Source organism: Mesoplodon densirostris, chromosome 4, assembly GCF_025265405.1.
Source record: "Mesoplodon densirostris isolate mMesDen1 chromosome 4, mMesDen1 primary haplotype, whole genome shotgun sequence".
Classification (NCBI taxonomy): Eukaryota; Metazoa; Chordata; class Mammalia; order Artiodactyla; family Ziphiidae; genus Mesoplodon; species Mesoplodon densirostris.
This window is the reverse complement of record NC_082664.1, coordinates 16240538-16254527: the sequence shown is the minus strand read 5'-3', so window position 1 is coordinate 16254527 and position 13990 is coordinate 16240538. Positions and strand designations below refer to the sequence as shown.

General features: G+C 36.0%; 1 protein-coding gene across 3 annotated transcripts in view; it reads right to left on the bottom strand.

The window, feature by feature from the left end:
• Nucleotides 1–13990, bottom strand: part of EML5 (EMAP like 5) — a 164124-nt gene that overhangs the window by 129284 nt on the left and 20850 nt on the right. For all 3 annotated transcript variants that reach the window (XM_060097957.1, XM_060097956.1, XM_060097955.1), the window contains exon 2: nucleotides 2188–2347. In XM_060097957.1, the coding sequence (XP_059953940.1) occupies nucleotides 2188–2347 (160 nt within the window). The remainder of the gene's footprint in view (nucleotides 1–2187; nucleotides 2348–13990) is intronic.

Genomic DNA, 13990 nt, shown 5'->3' with positions numbered 1-13990 from the left:
AAATTCTCCTCCTCCTACTCTCTCTCTACCATTTACTATGAAATTTTAATATCTGTTTGATGTGGATTTATATAGCCTTTTCATGCCCTAATTATTCTCAATGAGGTAGACTTCCAGTATTAGCATGGATAATCAATCCATTTAGAAGAAACCCTCTGGGGAAAGAAATTCAGCATACTACCAACAGGGAGACTCATTCATTGGATAAACCTTAACTGATCATTTACAGTTTCAAATCTAGTAGAAAATGCAAAAATTATACAGTATTTCCTAATTGGTATTTCATAAACAGTTTATAGATATTAGTGAATAAATAGATATGTTCCCAAATATATTTCTTAACTAAAGCATCTTCTCATTAACATAATTTCAGAAATACTCAACTTAATCTTCAATTGGCAGCAGTTCCTTACAAGTTTTAACTGTACTTAAGATGGATAAATTCCTTCTGAAATATAAGTAACCACCTCCTAAGTTCCATGTTTGGGAAGCAGTAGAGCATTGAGGTTAAAAACATGAGCTTTGGAGTGTGACTGACCTGGGTTCCCGCTCTGGCTCCATTTACTAGCTGTGTAACCTGGGGCAAGTTATTTAACCTCTCTAAGTCTCAGTTTCTTTATCTGTAAAATAGAGATAATAATAATATCTATTTCATAGGGTTGTTGTGAGGATTAAATGAGATAATGTAGGCTTAGCACAATGTCTGGCACTTAGCATGTGCTCAATAACTTTTAGCTATTATGTTTTTTATAAGCTTACATTTTAAAGTAGCACATTCTTATGAAGATCTGTGACAATAAAATGCATGTACCCAAGACTTTTCTTATATGTTGCTTAAAGTAAGCAAAATTAAAAGCTTCAACTAGTAAAAGCTATGGGCATGATTTCTCCTTGTATGTAAGAGAATTTCCTCAGCCATGCAATACACTGCATTTAGAAAGGGCAATTTTAAAATTAAGAAGAAAACATCTATATTTAAAGTATACAGACATTTATAGTTAAACCATTGTGGATATCATAATACCTTTGGTAAATAATTCTAAAAAACAACTTTGTTGGTTTGTTTCATAAAATATAATTTCCTGTGAAGTAAATAAAGAGTATTATTCTCTTCATTTTAAAAAGGAAAATGAAATTTTGATATGAGGACATTAATGGACTTGAAAAATAACAGAAAAAATGGGAATTAAGGTTCTGGAATTGCCAATCACTGCTACACAGTGGTTCTAAACCTAGAAACACATTTTTTCCCCAAATGTGAGGTTCGAGTTACATCTTTATAGATCTCTTACCGGACTCTAATCAGAAAGTATATTAATCTATGCTACTCAAAGAAGCTATTTCTCAGAGTTGAAAATAAAACATCTACTGGCTGTCATTTTCAAGTGACTAGAACAAAACGTAATCTGTTTCTGTAAAATATAGATCTACAAAATAATTTTAAGAATTAAAAAGCAAACAACTAAAATTCTTCTAAAAGTTAAAATAATTTTTAAAGTCTAATTTCACTACAAAACTTTTAAAGACTATAAATTAACTAAATCTGCAAAACCCGCAAAACCCAACTTCTTATCACTTCTTAAATATGTTTTAGGTACAACAAGTTCCATGAAAGCACCACAGAAGAGCTGTTGGCTTAATTTTTTTAAAATCGATGACTAGAAGTAAATAATAATTTTGGAATTGATTAGTAAGTGGAACAAAGATTACATCTTTTGTTATGAACATTGATTTTACATAAAATAGCTCATGTTATAAAAACTGCATCATTATTTTCAATTAAAAATATAATTTTAATAGAAACCTTTAAAATAACTAAAACTTAAAATGTTTACAGCTCTACTTAGAGAAAGCAAATTTTCCTAAGATATCTTCCATCTTTCCTATTAACATACAATACCTGGAAAAGAGTTACATGTAAAATTTTCAAGAACAACCAGGTAATGTTCCACCAAGTCAGAATCACTTTGGCTCTAATAGTAGTAATTAATTCAACTGAAAAGTTCTTGATACAATGAAATAAAAACTCATTATTATTCTTATTTTTCTTATATATATCTACCCCCTCTATCCACCTCCACCTTGAATAAATGCTTTTTGTCAAATGCTTTCCAATTTAATATTTACAGCTTTATAATAATTTCTTATAGTACACACTTTACAAAAAGAAAAAAAATTATCACATACCTGTCCATCTAAGTCAAATGCTAAGCAAGCTATACCATGTGTATGAACATCCTTTAGAACCGATATGGTCTGCACAGTGTATGAATCCCAAACACAGATATAAGGCTCTTTCCCAACTTGTCCTGTTGCCACCAATACTCGTTCAGGATGCAATGCAAGACTGCAAAATAAATAAATAAACAGATTTAAAACTGCTTACAGAGCTGTTATATCGATGTGAAAATTAGACTTTAGTTACTTATTTACTTAAAATAATGTGGCCTTAAAATAACTTCCATAAAAATCCATATTAAGAGTTACTACTTCAATGGTATATGTAATAAACAATTATGATAGACTTCATAATCTTGTAATATGATGTAGTGTGTGTAAACTTCTCAAAAGAAGAATTCTCACAAGTGGTCAACTGAACCACAGCAATGAATCAGTAGCAACCCTACCACATGCCATCTTCTCATTTGGTATTCATCTCATCTGTTTTAAGCCCTCTCTCCCATTTACTCCTTTATTGTATAAAGTTAGACCAAATGTTAGTGTCCAAAAATAGCACTGAGTAGCCCTCCTATTATAACATTAATATTAAATTACAAATCCCATTTAAAAAAACAGAAAGGTCACCCATAATTCACAGAAAGTAGTCTGTAAGTCTTTAAAAACAAGACAAAGACCAAACAGTTGGTAATGGTTTATGTACATCAGTAGAAGGCAAGGAATGAATATAAATTTCTCCTTGATAAATTATTCCACAAGTATATTTAGATTATCAAATTCTCCTTTGGGAGAAAAAAAAAATCACTCCGAGCATCAGGGTGGAAGGTGAACTGAAAGAGGGAAAAGTTAGGAATGCATTAAAACAGAATTAACAGATTTGATGTACAGAGTAACAGAAAGGGAACAGGCTAAGATGACTCTTGCATTTTTGGCTTGGGCATCTGGATGACCTGTAGTGGTTATCATCAAGTCAGGGAATACTCAGTGAGAAATTACAGAGAGAAAAGGTAAGCGGGAATGGAAGGTTGGTTCAACATATTAAAAATCAACCAATGTAATAAGTATATCATATTAATAATACCCAAACCCCCACACATGTTCATCTCAATAGATGCAGAAAAAGCATTTGACAAAAATCTAACCTCTTTCATAATAAAAAACACAACAAAATAGGAACTGAAGAGAATTTCCTCAACCTGATAAAGGGCATCTATGAAAATGCACAGCTAATATCACATTTAATGGTGAAAGCCTGAAAGTTCCTGCTATAAGTAAAGGAACAAGACAAGGATGTCAGCTCTTGCCACTTCCCTTCAACATGATACTGGATATTTTAGCCAGGACAATTAGGCATGGAAAAGAAATAAAAGAGAGAAGTAAAACTCTCTCTACTTGCAAATGACATAATCTCATACGTAGGAAACCCTAAGGAATCCACAAACAACAGAATAAATCCCAAGTAGAGCTAATAAATGAGTTCAGCAAGGCTGAAGGATATAAGATCAATATAAAAATACAAATTGTATTTCTATACACTAGCAACAATCTGAAAATTAAATCAAGAAAACAATTCCACTTATAACAGCATCAAAAAGAACAAAACACTTAGGAATAAATTAAACAAAAAGGTACAAGACTTATACACTAAAAACTACACAATACCATTAAAGAAATGTTAAGAAATCTAAATAAATGGAAAGACATCTCGTGTTCTTGGAGGGCCATACTGTTAAGATGGTATTACTTCCTAAACTGATCTACAGAATCAACACAATCCCTGCCAAAATACTAGTTGCCTTTCTTGAAGAAATTGACAAGCTGATTCTAAAACTCAGAACAGTAAAAACAATCTTGCGAAAGAACAAAATTGGAAGACTCACACATACCAATTTCAAAACTGACTGCAAAACCACAGTAATCAAGACAGTATGGCACTGGCATAAAAACAGACATGCTGATCGATGGAACAGAATTGAGAGTCCAAAAGTAAACTGATAGGGGCTTCCCTGGTGGCACAGTGGTTGAGAGTCCGCCTGCCGATGCAGGGGACGCGGGTTCGTGCCCCGGTCCAGGAAGATCCCACATGCCGCGGAGCGGCTGGGCCCGTGAGCTATGGCCGCTGAGCCTGCGCGTCCGGAGCCTGTGCTCCGCAACAGGAGAGGCCACAGCAGTGAGAGTCTCGCGTACTGCTAAAAACAAAACAAAACAAAACAAAAGTAAACTGATATATTTATGGTCAGTTGCCTTTCCATTAATAAGAAAGGTCTTTTCAATAGATGGTACTGGACATCTGAATATCTAGAATGAATCTGGACCCATACCTCAAACCATATACAAAAATCCACTCAAAATATAAAAGCCAAAACATAGGCATAAATCTTACTTAACTTGGATGAAACAAAGGTGTCCTTAGTTCTGACACCAAAAGCAGAAGTGATAAAAGAAAAAACAGATAACATGGACTTCATTAAAATTAAAAACTTCTGTGCTTCAAAGGACAACCAGCAAGAACATAAAAACACAACCCACAGAATGGGAAAAAATATTTGCAAAGCATATATCTGATAAAGTACCTGCATCCAGAATACAAAAAAAAAAAAAAAAACCACTCAACAACAAAACCACAAACAACCCAATTTTTTATGTGGACAAAGGATTTGAATAAACATTTCCCCCAAGGAAATTACCAGTAATGAAACTCCCAACAAGCAAAAGTCCATCACCAGATAGCTTCACAGGTGACTTCTACCAAACATTTAGACAAGAGTTAACACCTATCCTTATCAAGCTATTCCAAAGAATTGAAGAGGAAGGAATAGTTCCTGAACTCATTCTATGAGGCCAGCATCACCCTGATAGCAAAGCCAGACAAAGATATGACTAAACAAGAAAATTACAGCTCAATATCACTGATAAGCATAGATACAAAAAATCCTTAACAAAATATTAGCAAACCATGATCAAGTGGGATTTATCCCAGCGATGCAAGGATTTTTCATTATCTGCAAATCAGTGTGATACACCACATTAACAAAATGAAGAACAAAACCCATATGATCATCTAAATAGATGCAGAAAAAGCTTTTGACAAAACTGAACATCCATTTATGACAAAAACTCCCAGAAAGTGGGCATAGAGAGAACATACCTCAACATAATAAAGGCCAGATATGACAAACTGACAGAGAATATTACACTCAATGGTAAAAGCTGAAAGCATTTCCCCTAAGATCAGGAACAAGACAAGGATACCCACTCTCACCACTTTTATTCAATATAGTAATGGAAGTCCTAGCCACAGCACTCAGACAAGAAAAAGAAATAAAATGAATCCAAATTGGAAAAGAAGAAGTAAAACTTCACTGTTTGCAGATGACATGATACTATACATGGAAAATATTAAAGATGCCACCAGAAAACTACTGGAGCTCATCAATGAATTTGATAAAGTTGCAGGATACAAATTAACATACAGAAATCTGTTGCATTTCTATACACTAACAACAAAGTATCAAAAAGAAAAATTAAGGAAACAATCCCATTCATCATTGCATCAAAAAGAATAAAATACCTAGGAACAAACTTACCTAAGTAGGTAAAAGATCTGTACTCAGAACTATAAAACAGTGATGAAAGAAACTGAAGATAACACAAATAGATAGAAAGAGATACCATGTTCATGGACTGGAAAAATCAATATTGTTAAAATGATTATACTATCCAAGGCATTCCACAGATTTAATGCAATCCCTATCAAAATACCAATGGCATTTTTCACAGAACTAGAACAAATAATTTTAAAATTTGTATGGAGACACAAAATACCCCAAATAACCAAAACAATCTTGAGAAAGAATAGAGCTGGGGGAGTCAAGCTCCCTGACTTAAAACTATCGTACAAAGCTAAAGTAATCAAATCAGTATGGTACTGGCACAAAAACAGACATACAGATCAATGGAACAGAGAGCCCAGAAATAAACACATGCACTTATAGTCAGTTAATCTATGACAAAGGAGGCAAGAATATACAATGGAGAAAAGACAGTCTCTTCAATAAGTGGTGCTAGGAAAAACTGGACAGCTGCATGTAAAAGAATGAAATTAGAACATTCTCTCACACCATATATAAAATAAACTGAAATGCATTAAAGACCTAAATGTAAGACCAGATACCATAAAACCCCTAGAGAAAAACAGAGGCAGAACACTCTGACATAAATCGCAGCAGTATATTTTTGGATCCGTCTCCTAAAACAAAGGAAATAAAAGCAAAAGTAAATAAATGGACTGTACACCTGAAACTAACACATTGTAAATCAACTGTATTCCAATAAAGTTTTTTTAATTGAAGAAAAAAAGGAACCTAATTAAACTTAAAAGCTTTTGCACAGCACAGGAAACCACTGACAAAACAAAGACAACCTAGTGAATGGGTGAAAATATTTGCAAATTATATGATTGATAAGGGGATAATATCCAAAATATATAAACTTAACATTAAAAAAAAACAAACAACCTCATCAAAAAATGGGCAGAAGACCTGAACAGACATTTTTCCAAAGAAGACATTCAGATGGCCAACAGACACATGAAAAGATGCTCAACACTTTTAATCATCAGAGAAATGCAAATTAAAACCACAGTGAGGTATCACCTCATACTGGTCAGAATGGCTATCATCAAAAACAACACAACAGGGCTTCCCTGGTGGCACAGTGGTTGAGAGTCCACCTGCCGATGCAGGGGACACGGGTTCGTGCCCCGGTCCGGGAAGATCCCACATGCTGCGGACTGGCTGGGCCTGTGAGCCATGGCCGCTGAGCCTGCGCATCCGGAGCCTGTGCTCCACAAGGGGAGAGGCCGCAGCAGTGAGACGCCTGCGTACCACAAAACAAAACAAAACAAAACAAAAAACAACACAACAAATATCGGCAAGGATGTGGAAAAAAGGGAACCCTCGTACACTGTGGGTCAGAATGTAAATTGGTGCAGCCACTGTGGAAAACAGTTTGGTGGTTTCTCAAAACACTACAAATAAACTACTGTATGACTCAGCAATTATTCTCCTGGGTATAGATCCAAAAAAACCAAAAACATTAATTCAAAAAGATACATGTACCCCAATGTTCACACAGCAGTGTTATTTACAATTGCCAAGATATGGAAGCAACCTAACTGTCCATCAACAGAAAAGGTGTTTTATACACACACACACACACACACACACACACAATGGAATACTACTCAGCCATAAAACAGAGTGAAATTTTGCCATTTGCAGCAACATGGATGGACTTGGAGGGCATTCTGCTAAGTGAAGTAAGTCAGACAAAGAAAGACAAATACTGTATAATATCACGTACATGTGGAATCTAAAAAATACAACAAACTAGTGAGTATAACAAAAAAGCAGACTCATAGATATAGAGAACAAACTAGTGGTTACCAGAGGGGAGAGGGAGGTGGGGAGGGGGAATATAAGGGTTGGGGATTAAAAGGTACAAACTATTAGGTATAAAATAAGCTACAAGACACGGGGAATATAGCCAATGTTTTATAATAACTACAGAATATAACCTTTAAAAACAAAACCCCGTGAGTTCATATTGATACCTCCGATTTTATTTTATTTATTTATTTTTTAACATCTTAGAGTATAATTGCTTTACAATGATCCGTTAGTTTCTGCTTTATAACAAAGTGAATCAGTTATATATATACATATGTCCCCATGTCTCTTCCCTCTTGCATCTCCCTCCCTCCCACTCTCCGTATCCCACCCCTCTAGGTGGTCACAAAGCACGGAGCTAATCTCCCTGTGCTATGCGGCTGCTTCCCACTAGCTATCTATTTTACATTTGGTAGTGTATATATGTCCATGCCACTCTCTCACTTTGTCCCAGCTTACCCTTCACCCTCCCCGTATCCTCAAGTCCATTCTCTAGCAGGTCTGCATCTTTATTCCCGTCTTGCCCCTAGGTTCTTCTGACCATTTTTTTTTCTTTTAGATTCCATATATATGTGTTAGCATAAGGTATTCGTTTTTCTCTTTCTGACTTACTTCACTCTGTATGACAGTCTCTAGGTCCATCCACCTCACTACAAATAACTCAGTTTTGCTCCTTTTTATGGCTGAGTAATATTCCATTGTATATATGTGCCACATCTTCTTTATCCATTCATCTGTTGATGGACACTTAGGTTGCTTCCATGTCCTGGCTATTGTAAATAGAGCTGCGATGAACATTTTAGTACATGACTCTTTTTGAATTATGGTTTTCTCAGGGTATATGCCCAGTAGTGGGATTGCTGGATCGTATGGTAGTTCTATTTTTAGTTTTTTTTTTTTTGCGGTATGCGGGCCTCTCACCGTTGTGGCCTCTCCCGTTGCGGAGCACAGGCTCTGGACGCACAGGCTCAGCGGCCACGGCTCACGGGCCTAGCCGCTCTGCAGCATGTGGGATCTTCCCGGACCATGGCACGAACCCATGTACCCTGCATCAGCAGGCGGACTCTCAACCACTGCACCACCAGGGAAGCCCTATTTTTAGTTTTTTAAGGAACCTCCATACTGTTCTCCATAGTGGCTGTATCAATTTACATTTGCACCAACAGTGCAAGAGGGTTCCCTTTTCTCCACACCCTCTCCAGCATTTATTGTTTGTAGATTTTTTTTTTTTTTTTTTTTTTTTTGGTGGTACACGGGCCTCTCACTGTTGTGGCCTCTCCCGTTGTGGAGCACAGGCTCCGGACGCGCAGGCTCAGTGGCCATGGCTCACGGGCCTAGCCGCTCCACGGCATGTGGGATCCTCCCGGACCAGGGCACGAACCCGTGTCCCCTGCATCGGCAGGCGGACTCTCAACCACTGCGCCACCAGGGAAGCCCTATTGTTTGTAGATTTTTTGATGATGGCCATTCTGACCACTGTGAGATGATATCTCAATACCTCCGATTTTAATCCAAAACCACAGAGTTCATTTAAGACTTCTCTTTTCCTTATTTACAGGCATACCTTGTTGTACTGTGCTTCATCGATAGTGCATTTTTTACACATTGAAGGTTTGTGGCAACCCTGCATCGTGTTAAGTCTATCAGTGCCATTTTTCCAACAGCATTTGCTCTCTTTGTGTCTCTATCACATTTTGGCAATTCTCGTAATATTTCAAACTTTTTCATTATTATTATATTTGTTATGGTGGTCTGTGATCAGCAATCTTTGATATTACTATGACTCACTGAAGACTCAGATAATGGTTAACAGTTTTAGCAATAAATTATTTTTAAATTAAGGTATGTACATTGTCTCTTTAGACATATGCTATCACAGACTTAGACTACAGTATAGTATAAATGTAACTTTTATATGCACTGGGAACTAAAAAACTCGTATGACTAACTCTGTTGCTGTTTTCGCTTTAGCAGTGGTCTGGAACTGAACCTGCAATATCTCTGAGGTATGCCTGTATAATTTCTTCCTCCAAGAGTGGAAGGCTTATTAGGCTCTCATAATCTAAAGTCTATTTATTTATTTAATTTTAGTATATATAAAGCTGTTTCAGAATCGCTAGCCCTGTGAGAAACAATTTTACTAACCAGATTATAGCATTATCTACAGTTATCTTTGTCTTCATTTTTATAGTATCCAGTCAAGATATTTTTTCAGAATTTTAGGTTAAGCTTCTCCCTGTAAAGCCCAGCAGTGGAGAGGAGAAAGCTTGCAAAACTGTGGTTGGAATTTGTTTTTCTATTTTTACTTATAGTTATTTTTTCAGTTTTGGTATTCTCTGTTTAAATAATGGTGAGACTAGGGTTTTGCATAGAAACATCATAGTTGTGAAGTGAATTCTGCATTGTTTAGGGAAGAGATTCTGTGAGGTTACTACATACCTGCCTCTGTTCTCAGTTACCTGGAAGTTTGAAAAGTTTTAAATTTAATGAGGCTCAATTCATAATTTTCCTTTTTGGAAGTCACACTTTTTATGCCCTATTTCCTATACTTCTTCCCAGAAATATTATAGTGTTAGCTTTTACATTTAAGATATATGACTCAATTTGAGTTAAATTCTGTATATGGTGAAATATAGCTAAGGTTCACTTTGTTCCACATATGGATATTTAATTGTTTTCAACATTACTTGTTGAAAAGACTATTTTTTGAGCATACTTTATATGCTCACAGAAATCATCCAGTAGAAAAATCATCAAAAATATTGATACAGGAGACAGGGAGAATTTCTGGAACAGGGAAAAAAAGGGTGGGATTTGTGCACAAGTGGAGAGATTAATGTGAGAAAGGAGCTGCATGTACTGCTGATGGGGGGGGGGTGTGGAATCTGAAAGTTCTCTTCTGATAGCTCCAAGTTTCTTAATGAGAAAGAAAAAGCAGGAGTGTTTTTCCAATAATCTTGAAGTTAACTTAATATCTTAGAGTTAAGTTTTGTCCCACATATTGCCTACTAAATTGCAGAACATACAGGGGTACTCAACAATGCTACAGATTGATTTGGGAGAAAGATGATAGAAGTAACCATTTCAAGGCGTATTCCTAGCCTAAAACATAGGTGACTACCCATCCATATTGTGACATCATTATTTGAAATACATGGAAAGAACAGATTCTCTTCTAAGTTCCTTTTCCTATTACTATTCCTGAATATTAGAAATTAGGTAAGAGCACTGTCATCAGATCCAACAATCACATAAGTTATTTTAAGCATTTAATCTCTAAATTTATCATAACTATAAAGTAGTTAACACAATAAACAAACATAAAGGGGGCTGTCTCCTTCAAGGCAGTTATCTTCATATATTTCCCTTCTTATACACAATTGTGCATCAGTTTCTTTAAATTTATGCTCACAAATCTTAAATGTGCATTTTTACACTATAACATAATCCTTTTAAACCCTTAGCTGATAAATTTTGCGTTCTTCCTCTCAACCTCCAAGCTCCTCATGAGCACAGTCCTCCACCATCAACTTCCTCCTTTGCAGCTGATAAAGCTGCCTTGTACTCAATGAATAAGTATAGATGGAATTAGAGAAGATTACTTTGCCCTCAACAAATTCTCTATCCTAAGTGCAACTGTTACAGCTGACTCTGCCCTCCCTCTTGTAAAATGGAAGAAGCGTCTCTAACCCACACACTCTGCACTTGTGCTCTGGATCCCGTTCCCTTTACTTTCAAGTAAAGGAAACTTATTTACTTTATTCCTAGAACTATGTTTTCTGGAATTATTGCTTCCTCACTACTGAGTCATTCCTATTAACACTCAAATATACTTAGTGAAAAACACTCCCTTGACCCTTCACAGTAAAACTCTTCAAAAGAGTTGTCTCAATTTTTCCACTCCCTTTACTTTCTCCACATATTCCAACTAAGCTTCCACCGCTTCTCCTTCACTAAAATAGATGTTTTCCAGGTCATGTGTGACCCTGTCAAACCTAATGGTCAATTGTATGTCCTTATTTTCCAACACTTTTCAACAGTATTTAACACAACTGACCACTCTTTCCTTTTTAGAAACACTTTCCTCTCTAGGCTTTCCTGATTCCATAATCTATTAACCCACCCTTCTCCATCTCGTTTGATAGGCCCTATCTTCCACACCCAACCTCTCAATGCTAAAGTGTCTGAAGGCCTTGTCTTGGCTGTCTTCCCTTCCTTTCCCAGCTGATTTCATCCAATCCCATGTCTTTAAAAGCACATATATAGTGATAACACCCAAATCTATATCTCCAGCCAACAGCAATAGATGTGTCACGGGCAACTCACTTTTAACACATCCAGCATTTTTTTCCTCCTTAATTACCCCCCAATCTGCTTCTCATCTTAGTAAATGGCATCACTATCTGCTCAGTTGCTCAGACCAAGAATCTAAATTTAATCCTCACCACCTCTCTCTTTCTTATTCATCACACACATTCTATTAGCCTGTCCTACTGACTCTATCATCACCCTCATCTTCTGTGCTACAATCCTAATCTGAGCCACCTGCCCTTCTTCCTCTATTGCTCCCCCTTTAGGGCCTTCTTAACATAGCCAGAGTGATCTTTTAAAACAATATAAATTTCACCTAGTTAAAATCCCCCAACAGCTTCCTATTACAATTAGACTAAAATCCAAACTATCTAACTTGGCACTTACAAGGCTCTACAAGATATACCCTCACCTACTTCTCGAACCTCAACTTCTACTATTCTCCCTTTTGTTCACCACACTCCAGCCACACCGGCCGTTCTGCCCTTTGAAAAGGCCAAACTCATTATACTCGCAAGGTCTTTGTCTAGAATGATCTCCCAAATCTTGCTTCATTCATATCATTCATGCTTCAGGTCAATGTAACTTGCTTAGAGAAACCTTCCTACTCATCCTAACATATTCTACTCCATTACCCTATTTTATATGTAGTAGTTATCACTGTCTAAAATTACTATCGTGCACTTATTATCTTACTCTCCTCCACTAGAATGTGTACTTCATTAGGACAGAGGATTCCCCTTTTTCTTCATATTATACCCTAAGCGCCTCGAACAATAATGAGCACACAGCAGGTATTCAATCAGTATTTGTTAACTGAATTTCCAAAGAAGCTGCTAGTGTTAAAAGAAATTTTTCTAAATGAAATAATCCTCAATACAGAAAAATCCTTATGTATAAGCTTTTTTGTTCCTGAATCCTTATTTTTAACAGTAAAAACCTGAAAACCACCTAAATGTCCAACATTTAGAAATGGTTAAATAATTATAGTACAGTCACAGGATGGACTCTCATGCAGTCATTAAAAATGTGATTTTTCACAGTACTGGAGAAACGTTATGCTATAACGTTAAATAAAAAGCACAGAATCCAAGATTTTACATATAATGTAACCTTAATTACTTTAGAATACATGTATCAGACACAATCTGCCAAACTCCCACAAGAAGAAATCGATGATCTCAATAGGCCTGTATCTATTAAATAAGTTGAATCAATAATTAATAACCTTTAAAACAGAAAGCATCAGGCTCAGATGGGTTCACTGGTAAATCCTACCAAACATTTAAGGAAGAAATTATACCAATTCTCTACAATCTCTTTCAGAGAACAAAAGCAGAGGGAATGCTTCCTAACTCATTTTATGTGGCCAGCATTACCCTAATACTAAAACCAGATAAAGACATCACAAGAAAAGAAAACTACACGTTAGTATCTCTCATAAACATAGATGCAAAAATCTTCAAAAAAATATTAGCAAATCGAATTTTAAAAAGTATAAAAAGAATTATACACGACAACTATGTGGAATTTATCCCAGGTATGATTAAAAAATCAATTGATGTGGTCCATCATATCGATGGACTAAAATAAAAATCACACAATCATATCAACAGATGCAGAAAAGGCATCTGACAAATGCCAATACCCATTCATGATAAAAACTCAAGGGAAACCAGGAATACAGGAGAACTTCGCATCAACCTTATGAAGAGTATCTACAAAAACCCCCTAGCTAACATCATATTTCATGGTGAGAAACTCTTTCCCACAAAGATCAGGTGCAAGTCATGAATGCCCCCTTTTACCACTCCTTTTCAATACTGTGCTGGAAGGCCTTGTTAATGCAATAATGCAAGAAAAGGAAATAAAACGTATACCAACTGGGAAGGAAGAATAAAACAGTCTTTGTTCGCAGATGACATGATATCTATGTAAAAAAAATGCAAAAGGATCGGCCAAAAGAATTTCTGGAACTAAAAAGCAACTACAGCACGGTTGCAGTATACAAAGTTAATATACAAAGTTAACTGCTATCCTATACACTGAGA